The sequence below is a fragment of the Lissotriton vulgaris genome, chromosome 10 (assembly GCF_964263255.1).
Source record: "Lissotriton vulgaris chromosome 10, aLisVul1.2, whole genome shotgun sequence".
In the NCBI taxonomy this organism is placed as follows: Eukaryota; Metazoa; Chordata; class Amphibia; order Caudata; family Salamandridae; genus Lissotriton; species Lissotriton vulgaris.
In genome coordinates, this window is record NC_141698.1 from 1,139,797,701 (window position 1) to 1,139,813,973 (window position 16,273).

The window sequence follows — 16,273 nt, forward strand, 5'->3', positions numbered from 1 at the left end:
ATCCTACTGAGTGCATTGCACCTGATCCCATTGAATATTGTGTGCCACCGAACATGATTTCCAGATCCCGCTGAACTTGGTGTACAAGATCCCATTGCATGTGGGGATTCAAATCCCACCAAATGTGGTGTACTAGCTCACACTGAATGAGGTGCACTGGATCCCACTGAACCCGGTGCACCAGATCCTCCTGAGTGTGGGGTACTAATAAAACCCTTTAAATGTTCTGTACCAGCTCCCATTGAACGAGGTGTACTAGATGCCACTGAACGTGGTGCATTAGATCTCACTGAACGTCGTGTACTAGATGCTGCTGAACATTGTGTACCAGATGCCACTGAACGTGGGGTACCAAATGCCACTGGACATGGGGTATTAGATGCCACTGAACGTGGGGTACCAGATGCTATTGAATGGGATATAAAAGACCCTAATGATCCAGGTGCACTGGAACCCTTTGTTTGGGGTCCTCCAAATCACACTGAAAGGAACCTCCTGAATCCTAGTGAGGATAATGGAAAAATCATATTCAGCAGGGATGTCCCAAACCTCACTGACAAGGTTTCTCACTTTCCCAAATCACTATGAATAGTGTGTTCTCAGTTTCATTAACGATGGGCCCACAATCCCCATGAAAACAATCTGACAAGTAAGTGGATGCTACACTTCTAGATATAGGTTTACCGTAGCCCGCGTGGTGAGATCTAGAACCAAACCCTACGGTTCTGCTGCTCCTGCTCACCTTGATGATATGAAGCTTGGGTAACAGGTTGCAGTCGGCCAGGGTCAGCTGGTTCCCATCCAGGTACCTCCGGGTGGACACTAGGACCTCCTCTGTGCTGTTCTGATCGATCTCGTCAGGCAGCGGAGTGTTCAGGTAGTTGTCCAGGCGCTTGAACTCCTTCAGCAGAGCCTTTTCAAAATCTGGCAGAAAGAAATGGGGTTGTAACATCTGAGAACCACAAGTTCCCCACTGGGGCTAAAGCACAGTACTAAACACTGGGATGATGCAGCTTGAAGAATGCGTGCGTTGTGTATTATATGGAAAACCTACAACCGTAGCAGGGGCCCCTCTGATGTTGATGGGCTGAAGCTTGTATGTTGGGATATGAGGCTATTGCAACATAAGCTTCCTATTGATGTAGAGAAGGCCTACCATTGGGATGGGCATTATTGAAATATCATCTCCTCTACTGAGATGTGAGACTCAGGGTTCAATAGCCCTTCCGCTGTGGACATAACCGAGTCCTACTTCTGACTGCTGTGTTTTCTGCTCATTGATGTACTGAGGTAAGTAACAAATGGGGTAACTCAGTATCCCTAAGAACCTGGGAAGTCATATGATTATTATAAACAAATGGTTCATTCGGGTAAAATATATTTCTTTACTTATCTCATGTTGGCACACACTATTATTCATTCATTGTCAACGGGAAAATTCAGAACAGAATTATTTAAAGAGAAAATGAGAATGAGAATCCAAGCAATTCGTGAGTTATAAAGATATTTGATAAATTATGATCTTCTATAAATTCATTCATTTATAAACGTACATGAAGTACAAATGCTGAAAATGCTGTACAATAGTGGGCTGGTAGTGACATTAGTGACAATTGGTGCTCAGTGTAATTGGTGCCAATACAATCTAAAATATATACAAGGATTTTACGAAAATTAAGGAGAAAAGGAGGGGAAGGGAGGGTTGTGACCAATGTTTAAAAATGGTTAATATGGTCTGTACACTCCAGGAGTCAGTATTGGGTACAGAATCCTAGGAAAGAATGGTCCACTGGGATTTTTTGTCAACGTTTCAACCCTTGGGTAGCACACTTGTGGCGTCTAAGCGGGTCTTCTTCAGGACTGTGCGAGGTTAGGTGGGGGTAGGAGGCAGCCTCCTAGTAAGCCCACCCGGGCTAACCTTGAGGAGATCGTTGTGCAGCAGTGGTGATTTCTACTCTTAGTGGTGCTATATGTTATGGTATGTTATGTTAAGGGTTGTCTTATAGAGCGCTCAGCTACTGGGGCAGAGTGTCCCGGCGCGATACAGACCTGCAGGGGCTAGGCCGAGAATCGCATAAGTCTACTGTCCAAACAGCCAAGTCTTGAGCTCCTTCCTAAAGGAGAGCAAATTATCTAGCTTCCTGAGGGAGAGTGGCAATTTGTTCCACAGTTGAGGTGCCAAAAGTCTGTATGAACGTCCCCCCATACAAGCTTGTTTAATAGCAGGAACAATAGCCAACGCTTGAGAAGCGGATCGCAGGGATCTGGAAGGATAGTAAAAGTGCACTCTTCTCCTTAAATAGAAGGCGCCGGTGCCGTGAAGAGATTTAAACGCTGTGATAAGAGTCTTAAAGACAATGCGTTTGAGCACCGACAACTAGAGGACCGAATTTAAAAAAGCAGAGGTGTTAGACCTTCGGCTGAGGCCAAAAATGGCCCTTGCAGCCGAGTTTTGAACAGATTGAAGACGGGTGAGAATATACTCAGGAAGGCCTAGGTAGAGTATGTTGGCATAGTCCAGCCGTGATCCAATCAAGGCCTGTACCGTAATCTTCCTATCGGCATGTGACAAAAAGTGAAGAAATTTCCTTAGAATTTTAAGAAGGCCGAAGCATTGGCCGACTACGCTGAGAATCTGGGGTTTGAGGGTCAGTCCATTGTCCACTTTAACACCCAAATTTTTTGCCATGGGAGTAGCGGATGATGGGGGAAACATATCGGTGGGCCACCAGGATTTCCAATTGGCATCAGGGGGACAGCCAAAAAAAAGTTACGGTTCAGCGAGGGGTTATTAGTGTTCAGAAATTGGATGGCACACAACGTGTAGTGGTTGAGTGGTCATGAAAAAGGTAGTATTGGTTGGTGCTGCTTGTACAGAGAGAACCCTAAAACTCTGAAACCAAAGGGTGTAGGAACTAACCCTTATAATAAGTCAAACAGCCAGTCAAGTGCACACAACAATTGTAAGGGTATGAGTATTCAAGGTAGGGTGTTCAATGATAAGATCACACACAATGTTCTTAATGTCTTAGTTTAATGGGTATGTGAGTGGTCCTCCTATCAAAGGAGACACCACCAAGAAGGAAAACCAGCCTACACGTGTTTCGTCAATTAGGGTGTTAACCCAATGACTCTTCAGGGCTGGAGGTGATACAAAAAAGAAAAGGAATTGGGAATGATAACAATGAGAATGCGAAAGAACACATTACAAACTGAAAATCAAAGAAAAGAAAGGGGTACCTAGTGTGAGTGGAGACCAAAAGAAGAACGTGAGGAGGGATGAAGGAAGTGACTTTCAAAACCATTACAAACACCTAAAGTGCAAAAAAAACAATATTGTGACCACATGGTGATGAGTGTCTTGGCATGTGAAAAATGGTTAAAAACAGCATACCGAGTAAAGAAAAAGGAAAAGGAAGCACGGTAGGAAGAAACACAGAGGTCCTAGGTAAACTAGCTAAATGTTAACCGCGGACCCAATTGAGTAACTGTAAAAAAAGGGGAGAGAGAATAGAACAAATGACATGGTATAAATTGCAAGTGCGTGCGGTGATGTGGGAACCAGTGACAAAGTAATGTGACTGACTGAGACGCATAGCATTGTTTCAAAGAGTCATCTATCAGTAAATATTGCATTGCATGGTAGAAGCAATGACCTGCCGCCTTGGGAGAGAAAAAACAGTATATACGTTTAGAACGACTGAAAGCTAAAATGGTATGGGTACATATGCATCATGAATGTTATAAATTGGTGATGTATCCAACATTCTTCCACCTAGTCGAGGGGAGAGAAAAGCAAGAGAACCTATACTGTTCCTACAACGAGGCTGATAGGTCGGCACTTTGACAATCGGAAGAGAAAGCATACTGTATTGACCTCGTTTTCATTAAATAAATTAAATAAAAGCGCCTGCCGTGTACAGGACCGGAAAAAAGGACAGAAATACATACAAAGTACAGGGGTGATAGATTAAGAAAATGGTATAGGAGAAATATGAAAAGGAGAAAGTAAGTATCGTAACAGAAGGGGTACCTAAGAGGGTGTGATATATCGTATCTGTGGGTGAAAAGTGAAAGGGCCGTATTAGGAAAATGAAGGAAGCACCTGGTTAATTGCTGCTCCCACGGTATATCAGAAAAATGGAAAAGGGGGTCTAACTCACCGGGAGACCAGTGATAATTCTAACCCGGTCCTGATCGGGTGTATTTGTGTATTGTGCAGGTCCGCACAAAGTATATTTAGCTGAAGGGTACAAAGCTCGTCTTGGAACAAAGGCGATCAGGACCGGGTTGGAATTATCACCGGTCTCCCGGTCTGTTACAATACTTACTTTCTGATCTGCTGTAGATGGAATCTGATGGTAGATATGGTCTAGCATGGTGTCCTTCGGATCTTTTGTGGATGGGATCTCATGGTGGATCTGGTCTAGCATGGTGTCTGTGTGATCTGCTGCAGATGGAATGTCATGGTGGATCTGGACTAACATGGTGACTTCATGATCAGCTTTAGATGGGATCTCATGGTGGTTCTGGTCTAGCATGGCGTTCATGTGATCTGCTGCAGATTGACTGTCATGGTGGATCTGGTCTAGCATGGTGTCTGTGTGATCTGCTTCAGATGGGATCTCATGGTGGATCTGGTCTAGCATGGTGTCCTTCTGATCTGCTGCAGATGGGATCTCATGGTGGATCTGGTCTAGTATGGTGTCTTCATGATCTGCTGTAGATGGAATCTGATGGTGGATCTGGTCTAGCATGATGTTCGTGTGATCTGCTTCAGATGGGATCTCATGGTGGACCTGGTCTAGCATGGTGTCTGTGTGATCTGCTGCAGATGGGATCTGATGGTGGATCTGGTCTAGCATGGTGCCTTTATGATCTGCTGCAGATGGTATCTCATGGTGGATCTGGTCTAGCATACTGTCATTGTGATCTGATACAGATGGGATCTCATGGTGGATCTGGTCTAGCATGGTGTCCTTCTGATCTGCTGCAGATTGGATCTCATGTTGGATCTGGTCTAGCATGTTGTCTGTGTGGTCTGCTGCAGATGCGATCTGATGGTGGATCTGGTCTAGCATGGTGCCTTTATGATCTGCTGCGGATGGGATCTCATGGTGGATCTGGTCTAGCATGGTGTCTGTGTGGTCTGCTGCAGATGGGATCTCATGGTGGATCTGGTCTAGCAAGGTGTCTGTGTGATCTGCTGCAGATGGGATCTCATGGTGGATCTGGTCTAGCATGGTGTCTTTCTAATCTGCTGCAGATGGGATCTCATCTGGTGGATCTGGTCTAGTATGGTGTCTGTGTGATCTGCTGCAGATGGAATCTGAGGGTGGATCTGGTCTAGCATGGTGCCTTTATGATCTGCTGCACATGGAATCTGATGGTGGATATGGTCTATCATGGTGTCTGTGAGATATGATTCAGATGGGATCTCATGGTGGATATGGTCTAGCATGGTGTCCTTCTGATCTGCTGCAGATGGGATCTCATGGTGGATCTGGTCTAGCATGGTGTCTTTATGATCTGCTGCAGATGGAATGTCATGGTGGATCTGGTCTAGCATGATGTTCGTGTGATCTGCTTCAGATGGGATATCATGTGGATCTGGTCTAGCATGGTGTCTGTGTGGTCTGCTGCAGATGGGATCTGAAGGTGGATCTGGTCTAGCATGGTGCCTTTATGATCTGCTGCGGATGGGATCTCATGGTGGATCTGGTCTAGCATGGTGTCTGTGTGATCTGCTGCAGATGGGATCTCATGGTGGATCTGGTCTAGGATGGTGTCCTTCTGATCTGCTGTAGATGGGATCTCATGGTGGATCTGGTCTAGCATGGTGTCTGTGTGATCTGCTGCAGATGGAATGTCATGGTGGATCTGGTCTAACGCTGTGTCTTCATGATCTGCTGCAAATGGAATGTCATGGTGGATGTGGTCTAGCATGGTGTCTGTGTGATCTGCTGCAGATGGGATATGATGGTGGATCTGGTCTAGCATGGTGTCTGTGTGATCTGCTGCAGATGGAATGACATGGTGGATCTGGTCTAGCATGGTGTCTGTGTGATCTGCTGCAGATGGGATCTGATGGTGGATCTGGTCTAGCATGGTGCCTTTATGATCTGCTGTGGATGGGATCTCATGGTGGATCTGGTCTAGCATGGTGTCTGTGTGATCTGCTGCAGATGGGATCTGAGGGGAGATCTGGTCTAGCATGGTGTCTGTGCGATCTGCTGCAGATGGAATCTGATGGCGGATTTGGTCTAGCATGGTGTCTGTGTGATCTGCTGCAGATGGGATCTCATGGTGGATCTGGTCTAGCATGGTGTCTGTGTGATCTGCTGCAGATGGGATCTCATGGTGGATCTGGTCTAGCATGGTGTCTTTCTGATCTGCTGCAGATGGGATCTCATATGGTGGATCTGGTCTAGCATGGTGTCTGTGTGGTCTGCTGCAGATGGGATCTAATGGCGGATCTGGTCTAGCATGGTGTCTGTGTGATCTGCTGCAGATGGGATCTCATGGTGGATCTGGTCTAGCATGGTGCCTTTATGATCTGCTGCAGATGGAATCTCATGGTGGATCTGGTCTAGCATGGTGCCTTTATGATCTGCTGCAGATGGGATCTCAGGGTGGATCTGGTCTAGCATGGTGCCTTTATGATCTGCTGCAGATGGAATCTGATGGTGGATCTGGTCTAGCATGGTGCCTTTATGATCTGCTGCAGATGGGATCTCAGGGTGGATCTGGTCTAGCATGGTGCCTTTATGATCTGCTGCAGATGGGATCTCAGGGTGGATCTGGTCTAGCATGGTGCCTTTATGATCTGCTGCAGATGGGATCTCAGGGTGGATCTGGTCTAGCATGGTGCCTTTATGATGTGCTGCAGATGGAATCTCATGGTGGATCTGGTCTAGCATGGTGCCTGTGTGATCTGCTGCAGATGGGATCTCAGGGTGGATCTGGTCTAGCATGGTGTTCCTGTGATCTGCTGCAGATGGGATCTGGTGGTGGATCTCTGAAGCAGATTTTGGATTCTTACTGATATTGGCTTCTTTCCGCGTGTTCTTGATGTACGCTGAAAACTTGGCGAAGATGTTGCTCCCCACATCAAAGGACTCCTTGTTTTTGGGGCTCAGGTGCGGATATCTGTTCAATAAAGAAATAGACGGGTGAGTGTGAACCACATGCACAGGGCTGCTCACCAGAGGTCACCAGGGCTCTCCCACGCCTGACACTCACTGACAGGCAGTGTGGGATGCCGCAGCGCCAGTGCAGAGTCCCTCCTGCATTCTCAAAAGAAGGAGCATGAACCAGAGGAACTCATCGGCATTTGTTTGGCTGAAAATTCTCATGGTTGGCAATCATGTTAATGCAATGGAAACAAACTGAGACTACAAAAACCAAAATGCAAAGAAATCTCCACAAAGTAAAAAAATGTATACATATTTACTTATTATGCATTATCAATTTGAAGAGTTATTTAAAATATTTCACTTTTAGATTTTATTTACACGAAATTTTAATTATTTATATTTGTAAATATTTTAAATATTTTGATTTAATTTAGCCTACTGCCTTCCATTTTCTTCTATGGGAGGGTGTAGCAGCACACGTGAGTGTCTATGGGCAGCGCTGGGTTTACTCCATCTCTGAGGTGGACACACTACCACTGTTTTGGGTCCTTCTGGCAGAAGTAACGATAGACGTGCAGCTTGTGAATAGGAGTGTGCTTACTCTTTTGTGGGGGTGCATGTCCGTCCCTGCACCACAACCTACCTCTCTCTTAACTCCTCCCTAAATCTCCTTTTTAGTTGTAAATATTCCTCATTTTCTAGTCCCCTCCCCCGTCCCTCCCACATTTACTACTTCTTCGTATTCCTTCTTGTGCAGCCGCAGCGGGATCTCCGTACAGAGAAAGGTAGTGCAGTCGGAGGCTTAGACCTACACACGTTGGTGTATCGATGGCATTTTGTAGTACGTCTTTAGTACTGTTGCACCGCACAATGTGAACGGGCCCCACTGCGCCTGGTATCCTGGAGGGATTGATTCCCCCCAAGGGAGGGAACTAGCACCCTTGAAAAAACATAAAATTAAGCAAGGTAGCAAAAAAGCCCCCTGGTTCAACGATGACCTCAAGAAATTCAAGAAGTTCTGTCGCACCCTCGAGAAAGCCTGGAGAAAAAATCCAACCACTGACAACCTGGCCACCCTCAAGAACGCCACCCGCAAACACCACCAACTGATCCGATCCACCAAGAAATCAGCATTCAAGGATCGACTCGACAACAACGCCCACAACAGCAAGGAACTTTTCAACATCGTCAAAGAATTTACCAACCCCACCGCCGGCACCAACGACATCACCCCATCCCAAGACCTCTGCGACTCCCTAGCCTCTTTCTTCCACAACAAAATCGCCGACATACATAACAGCTTTGAAAACCAGTCCGGAGACCAGTCCACTCCACCCACCCCTGAAACAAAACCCCCCTCTAACAACCTTTGCGCCTGGAACCCAATCACCACTGAAGACACCACCCGACTGATGAACTCCATCCACTCAGGATCGCCAACCGACCCATGTCCCCACCACATTTTCAACAAAGCAGACTCCATTATCGCACCCCATCTCCGAGATGTCATCAACTGCTCCCTCAACTCCGCTACCTTCCCGGAAAGCTGGAAACATGCCGAACTCAGCGCCCTTCTGAAGAAACCCACAGCAGACCGCACTGAACTTAAGAACTACCGCCACATCTCGCTCCACCCATTCCTTGCCAAAGTCATTGAGAAAGCCGTCAACAGTCAGCTCAAGCCTTCCTCGAATCCAACAAATCCCTCGACCCTTCACAGTCCGGCTTCAGAGCCAAACACAGCACCGAGACCGCCCTCATCACAACAACAGACGACATTCGAACACTACTGGACAACAGAGAAACAGCTGCCCTCATCCTACTTGACCTCTCCGCAGCTTTCGACACAGTCTATCATAGCACCCTCATACTACACCTCAACAACGTCGGAATACAATGAAAAGCATTGGACTGGATCATCTCGTTCCTCGCAGGTAGAACCCAGAGAGTCCGCCTCCCCCCTTTTAGATCTGAGGCCATCGAAGTCATCTGCGGCGTACCACAAGGATCATCACTCAGTCCCACCCTCTTCAACGTATACATGAGTCCCCTCGCATCCATCGCGCGCCAACACAACCTCAACATCATCTCCTATGCAGACGACACCCAGCTGATCCTCTCCCTCACCAAAGACCCAAACACCGCCAAAACCAACCTACACGAAGGGATGAAAGAAGTAGCCGAGTGGATGAAGAACAGCCGTTTAAAACTGAACTCGGACAAAACGGAAGTCCTCATCTTAGGTTCCTTCCCCTCCGCCTGGGACGACTAATGGTGGCCACCGGCCCTGGGAAAAGCACCCATACCTACGGACTACGCACGTAACCTGGGCTTCATCCTGGACTCCTCCCTCTCGATGACCAGACAAGTCAACGCCGTCTCATCATCATGCTTCAACATCCTACGTATGCTCAAAAAAATCTTCCGTTGGATCTCCACCGAAACAAGAAAGACGGTCACCCACACACTGGTCACAAGCCGACTGGACTATGGAAACACCCTTTACGCCGGAACCACAGCCAAACTACAGAAAAAACTCCAACGCATCCAAAACACCTCAGCCAGACTCATACTAGACATTCCCCGCCAAGCTCACATTTCCGGTCACCTGAAAGACCTCCACTGGCTTCCCGTCAACAAGAGAATAACGTTCCGTCTCCTCACTCACGCACACAAAGCCCTCTATGACCTAGGACCCGAATGCCTCAACATGCGCCTGTCCTTTTACACTCCCACCCGCCAACTTCGATCATCCAATCAAGCCCTCGCCGCAATTCCACGCATCCATAGATCCACCTTGGGGGAAGACCCTTCTCCTACTTAGCGGCCAAAACCTGGAATTCTCTCCCCACCCACCTCCGCCTCACACAGAACAACCTCTCCTTCAGAAAACAACTAAAAACCTGGATATTCGACAAGTAAAATACCCCCCTCCCTCAAGCGCCTTGAGACCCTCTGGGTGAGTAGTGCGCTATACAAATGTTAAACTTGAACTTGAACTTGAACTTGAACTATGTTATTCATTCACACTCTGGAAAATATGGAAGCTAAGACTGTGAACAACACAGAAAGGCCCCCAGACACAAATAAAGTGCTTAGAAGGTGAAATAAATAGCACGTGGCACTCAGACCAGGGCTCCGACATCCCCAGGCACATTTGGGAGTTTGATGATGCCAGGACTCTGCCAGAACAAATATTAATGATTTGTCAAGTGTGCCATGAAACCTTTGACCTTTGCCGCAGTCTTTCAGTGACCGGGGTCCGAGGACAGTCAAAGTGAAAACTGGACTAAAGACGGATTGGACTCTGGCTGCTGCCAGTGCTGGAAAGAGTGGGTCAATAATAGTCTGTGAGGAGGGGGCAGAACTCTGCACTGGTTTCAGGTTCTAAAGAGAACTTTGCTGCCCGGTCAAGAGAAGTGGCCGTGCTGGCTCCTTGAGGCTACGAGGGAGGCTGAAGGGCCAGCAGAGCGGTCCTGCAGGAAGGAGAGGAGCTGGTCTGCTGTGAGTGGAGCTGCTCAGGGCCTGAGCAGTGCTTCATTTGTAAAACAGTGAGTGCAGGGGCCCAAAGCTCTGCTCAGAAGCCCTCAGTTGTGTTAATAAATGCCCAGGCTGCAGAATCTTCAAGCCACCTCAGGCCTCTTTAATCCACTACCAGACACTCCCTGCCCCCTTTTGGAACTCTTGCAGATCCTGCGGTCTCCTTTCCTGATGGTTTTGCATCTTTCTCTTCCTTCTTCTTTCACCTTTGTGTGTTTTTCGCTCTTTTGCTCCCGGAAAATCTCTTATCAGGAAAGATAGGTGCCGGAACTCCAAAATGAGGGCCAGTGGCCCGCACCAACAACCCCTGGCTCAAGCACTGGACGCGACTGCAATGCTCAGCTGGGACTGCAGTCTGGGCAGATGGTCAGCTGGAGAGAGGGTCAGCCCTGGAGCCACAAAGACCTGCAGCGCAGCTGACCAGGAACAAACCCCCAGAGGTGAGCTTGAGCAGTGACTCTTCTCACCTGTGTTTCCACTAGACAGGCCCTGAGATACCCACCTACCTGAGAAGATAGAAGAGCGTGATGGTTCCATGAGCCACGGTGTGCTAAAGATCCGTGGCCAGAGGGCGGCGAGACCCCAGCCTCGACTCTGCTGTGAATCCTAGCCCTAGCTTACCTCTTGAGTATTGTGTTGTGATAAAGAAGGCAGAGTGACACCCCAGGCGCCTTTTTCCAGGACCTCTGGCGTGTCATGCAGTGTGTAGCTCTGGCTGATCTGAACTCTGGGCTCCTAGACCAACATATCTGAAGTGTAGGGTACTCAAATGATTGTATTTCAAAAAATTGTGGCCAAAAACCACGCACCCTACAAACGGGAGGGTGCTCCCTCCACAGGTGCCCTACAAATCTTGGGAACCACCAGCATGGCGCCCTGACCTAAACTACTTAACCAGTACAACATCCTATTCATCACCTGAGGCCTTCTATAGTGACCCACCATCCTCACCAACGCCAGCGGGCGTGGGCTGCGGAACACTGAACAGATTTTTTTGAAGAAAAGTATCGGAGGGTGCCCACGGTGCATCACATGGATTAACCCTTCGCTATGTTGAATCTTAGATGTCTCTTTGGGTCAATTCCTGCACCTTGGGCAGTACCCCAGGTTGCCTTGATGAGCACCTCCCCTGTCATTGCAATACAACCTAGACAGCCAGACAGCACGTCCGCAATATTGGATAGGATTTTGCCAGTTCCCCATCAGCTACAAGAGAACCTTGGATTGTTCTCCTTAGCCCAAGTCTCCCCAGTTCCCTTCACTTATTATTGCCCTGGTGCCTTAACATGTGTCCACTCTGGTTCCTGGTCGAGCACAACACAGGAAAGGATTGTGAGTGCTCATCCATTGTTGTTTGCTAAAAAATAGCACAAGAAGATTTATAATATTGGCAAGAAGTCTGAAGGGCTCTGCCAAGTAATTGGTCACCTGTTAACCGCCGGTCCTGATGAGGCCTGCAATTCTATAAAGGCCGAAACACGTCGACCAACTATTCTTTTGGAGGAGTCAACTAAAGATGAATCTTCATACTTTTCCATTGTGGGGAACTGCATAACTTGGCACAAACAGAAGCTACTTCTTTATTACCCTTGCCACCTCCAGGTGGATTATGGACTTGTTGAAGGACAGTCATAAACACGATTATTTTCTTCAAAGGGTGTGGTTGGGATAGGCAAGGAAGGACCACATAATGTGTCTATGTTCTCTGTGATTAGATGTGAATTTGTTTGTAAACATCTGTAATGTTCGCTTCTGGATGTGTATATGCATTTTTACAATTTTCTTCTATTGAAACACCCTCGAATGCATTATAAGAAAAAAAATAAGCGCACCAAGGGTTGAGTACAAAGACACGCTGTTTTGCCAGATTAGACTCACACTCTGCTTTGACCTGCACTGCGCCGAAAGGAGGAAGGTTTCACCAACGGCGGTTGAGACCCCCCACCGCCACCCTCCCGCCGTCCTGCTGTTTCGCGTCATCTGACAGCGGGGCCGCCGAGCGGAGTGAGGCGAGGGGCTGCCTACAACTCCCGGCAGCTTTCAAGGTCTCCAGCCACACCCCCAGCAAGCCGCGCCAGGAGGCGCATAAAGGGCGTCACTGTTCCCCTTCGCGGGATGCTGGGCGAAGCCTGGGCCAAGGGTGGGCCCGTCCTAGCCCGTCACAGACCGGAGAAGACTGGGCTGGGCCCACCCCCCTAACAACTACGATAAGGTAAAACCCCGCGGAAGGATTTGCAAGTAGCCCACAGAGGGATTTTACACCATCTACGCTACCAAACCCAGATAAAGTCTACTTACCCACTCGCCCGGATCTAAAAAACACACAATGACCACAAGAGGCTCTAGAAGCAAAACCCTTAAAAACATGACGAGCGCAGGAGGCCCCATCGAGTCGGCATCGACCAATTCATCACCAAAGTGAACCAAACCATCGATCAAACTGTACTGTTGATTGATCGTCGTGTCTCCTACGAACTAGACCAAGCAAGACGCTGGTCAATGGGCATGCTGGCACAGGCACAAACCCCAAACGCTTTACCACAAAATAGGTCCAATCCGGAAACAAACGTCGACATACATGCAATACCAAATACAGTTGACCTATCAGTATCCTCACAATTATCAGACTCACAATTGACTCAGGGTCTCGAGCAGACCCCTGATATTTTTGCTAGCCCACAGCCAATATCAAACGACCACACACAGCCTGAATCAAGAGGAATAAGGGAAAGAGCAATTCCCAAACATCCGAATCACAAAGAAACACTCTCAAAACACCTTACCCACACTGCCGCAATAAATCCAGACTCTGAACTACTTTTTAAATCATGTGACTCAAGTAACAATCAAAGTCAACATAATACTATATCTACCGCTGCTACAGAATCTAACAGCAACACCAATACTGATGTACTCATAGTCGAAGATCACACCAACAGAGTTAATTCTAGGCAGATTCGACAAGAAACAATGGCTCCCCATTCAACAAGAAACATTAATAATGCCAAGGCACAATCATCTTTGCTAAAAGAAATTATGGAAATAGTCAAACATCAGCTACAACCTATCCAAAAAAGCTTAGAAACTATAGAAAAGCAAGTAGCTATATTAATTGCCACTTCAAAAACAATTCCCAATCCCAGAAATAAAGATCTTTCAATTTCGCTTGGACCCAGTGCCACTTCAGGAAATGCTAAGCCCACAAATAAATCAAAACAATTAGCCAACAAAACGGCTACCACAAATATCATAACTGCAAAAACAGGAGACCCAGTAAAAACATCAAACAACCCAATTCTCCCACCGAAAACCAAGACTTCTCAAGATACCGTCAAAACTGCCCCTGGTGTACAAAACCAACCACCAGCAAACCCTACCCCTGCAAAAGCTCAACCTGTAATCACCCCCTCCATGCCACCCGCACCAAGTACCCCCTGTCACGATCAGCCACAGAGACAAACCAACAAACCAGAACGACCAAACAAAAGATGGCCAAAATTAGTAAACCTCCCACCGGAAGCAGCACCCTTTGTAGTCATATTAACTGGGGTTCCAGAATTAAGTAAAGACACAGACGAGCCAAACTGGTCCTTACTAAATAAAGCTCGCTATTGGCTGAACATCAATAGGCCCAACCATCCAAACAACATTACCAGAATTACCATAGTGAGAAGGGCCTCATAGATAGGCCACCAACCAAAAACAATTCCCGGTGACTGTATAATAGTCAACTTTGAAAACCCCCGTGCAGTGGACTATATATGTTCATGGGATTCACCGGGAAATAACGGAGGAATAGAGGTAAAACGTTTATCCTTTTTCTATCCCCGACAAAGTCTTCGTTTTGAGGACCCTAACTGGCCATCAAATTGGTCCTGGAATCAACCCGACCATGGACCAAGAAACTGGAACCAGGGAGACTCCGGTCAAGGAAACAATCAAAGGTACCACTCCCAGGGGGAATGGGGCTACAATTATAAAGGCTGGGGTGACTGGAACAACTACGGCAGGAGGGCAAACCAACACCCTTATAGGGAACCCTGGACTGGTATACCAACATTCAACAACTATAGCTGCCTAGACATGGTCGATTGACCACCATCACAGAATTACACTTTGACCTCTCTGCCTAATACTAGGGTTTACACAATTACTCCGGCTAACCACCCAAAGAGAAAGATGTCCAACAAAGCTCACAGTACATCAAAAACCAGGTCATATGAATACACACCAAAAACAATAACCCAAATTGCAGGAAACCAGTCCAAAGAGTGTCTACGCCATCCCAAGCTTTGTATCAGAACCTCGACTTTGCCACAATCTGCCCCAAACAAGCAAACAAACGCTCCAATCTTGATCCCGGACCCCTCCCCTATACCATCAGATGCAGAAACCATCGTCCAGTTAACGCCACCTGTCGACACCAGTACAGAACTCGACAGGAATATGTTATTTTGGAACGTGGCGGGTCTAGCAACCAAACACCACGAAAAAAGTTTTTTAGATCTGGTTCACTCGAATGACCTAATTTGTCTTCAGGAGACATGGCTAACTGGCCCAATCCACCTTGTGGGATATAGAACATACTTTTCCCAAGCAATAAAATCAAACTCAGGGAGAAGCAAAGGAGGCCTAACTACATACATTTCCAATCTCTGGCCTTGTCGGGAAACAACGCCTGCATTACTCCATCAGAACTATCAGATCATCAACATCAAAGTAACCAACCAAGAAGTTTATACCATAATAAACTTTTATAACAATATGACCCAGACGGAGCTGATCAAAGCCCTAAGTGAAATCTCTGATGTGACAAACGATCTGAAAAGCAAATACGCCAAAGTCACACATTCAATAATCTGGGGAGGAGACTTTAACCTTCATATATGCAACAGAAGCAACACCTCTACCTGTGGGATCACAGACGAACAAGAAAACCCACTGATTCATTTCGCCCACACGGAGGAAGGTGCCAACATGCAGGCTACAATGTTCGAATTAGACATAGGGTTCGCGAACATGATAAAGACGCCCATAACCCAATTTACATCAACTTTCCATGGAAGAGGCGTTGAAATGTTAATAGACTACATTCTTGTTTCCACCAACAAAGCCACACGTATAAAGTACTTCGAAGTGAATAACACCGCACTCAGCGATCACTTCCCTCTCAGACTAACGTATCTCGAACCCGACCACTGAAAGAACAAAGTTAATGACCATCTGGGCATGCTCCATCAGGAAGCACTAACACTAAACAGATTAAATGGTTACACCCTAAAATGGGGCAAATTAGATCAAGAAACCACCAGTACAAGAATAATTAAAAAATGTAAGAACGACATCGACAAATGCCTAGACCCTTCTGCAACTGCTTCAGAGATTATGATTACCTACAATATAATTGTGAAAACTATAAGTGATGAACTAACTAAACCCAGTAAACAAAACAACACATTAAGAAAAGGATGGTTTAATACGCATTGCACAAAAGCCTATTCTGATCTAAAGAAAGCCTTAGCAAAAGAAGAAAGAAACAGAGAGGAGATAATCCAGTTAAGGAAGTCTTCCACGCACGCAATCAAACAAAAAAAAAA

The 16,273-nt window shown here is 46.9% G+C and overlaps 1 protein-coding gene across 1 annotated transcript in view; it reads right to left on the reverse strand.

The window, feature by feature from the left end:
• The window catches only part of CLIC2 (CLIC family member 2), a 168,769-nt gene that overhangs the window by 13,178 nt on the left and 139,318 nt on the right, over nucleotides 1–16,273 (reverse strand). Inside the window, exons 4-5 of the mRNA XM_086942245.1 lie at nucleotides 7,043–7,149; nucleotides 743–924 (exon numbers count right to left, since the gene is read on the reverse strand). Coding sequence (XP_086798371.1) covers nucleotides 743–924; nucleotides 7,043–7,149 — 289 coding nt within the window. The remainder of the gene's footprint in view (nucleotides 1–742; nucleotides 925–7,042; nucleotides 7,150–16,273) is intronic.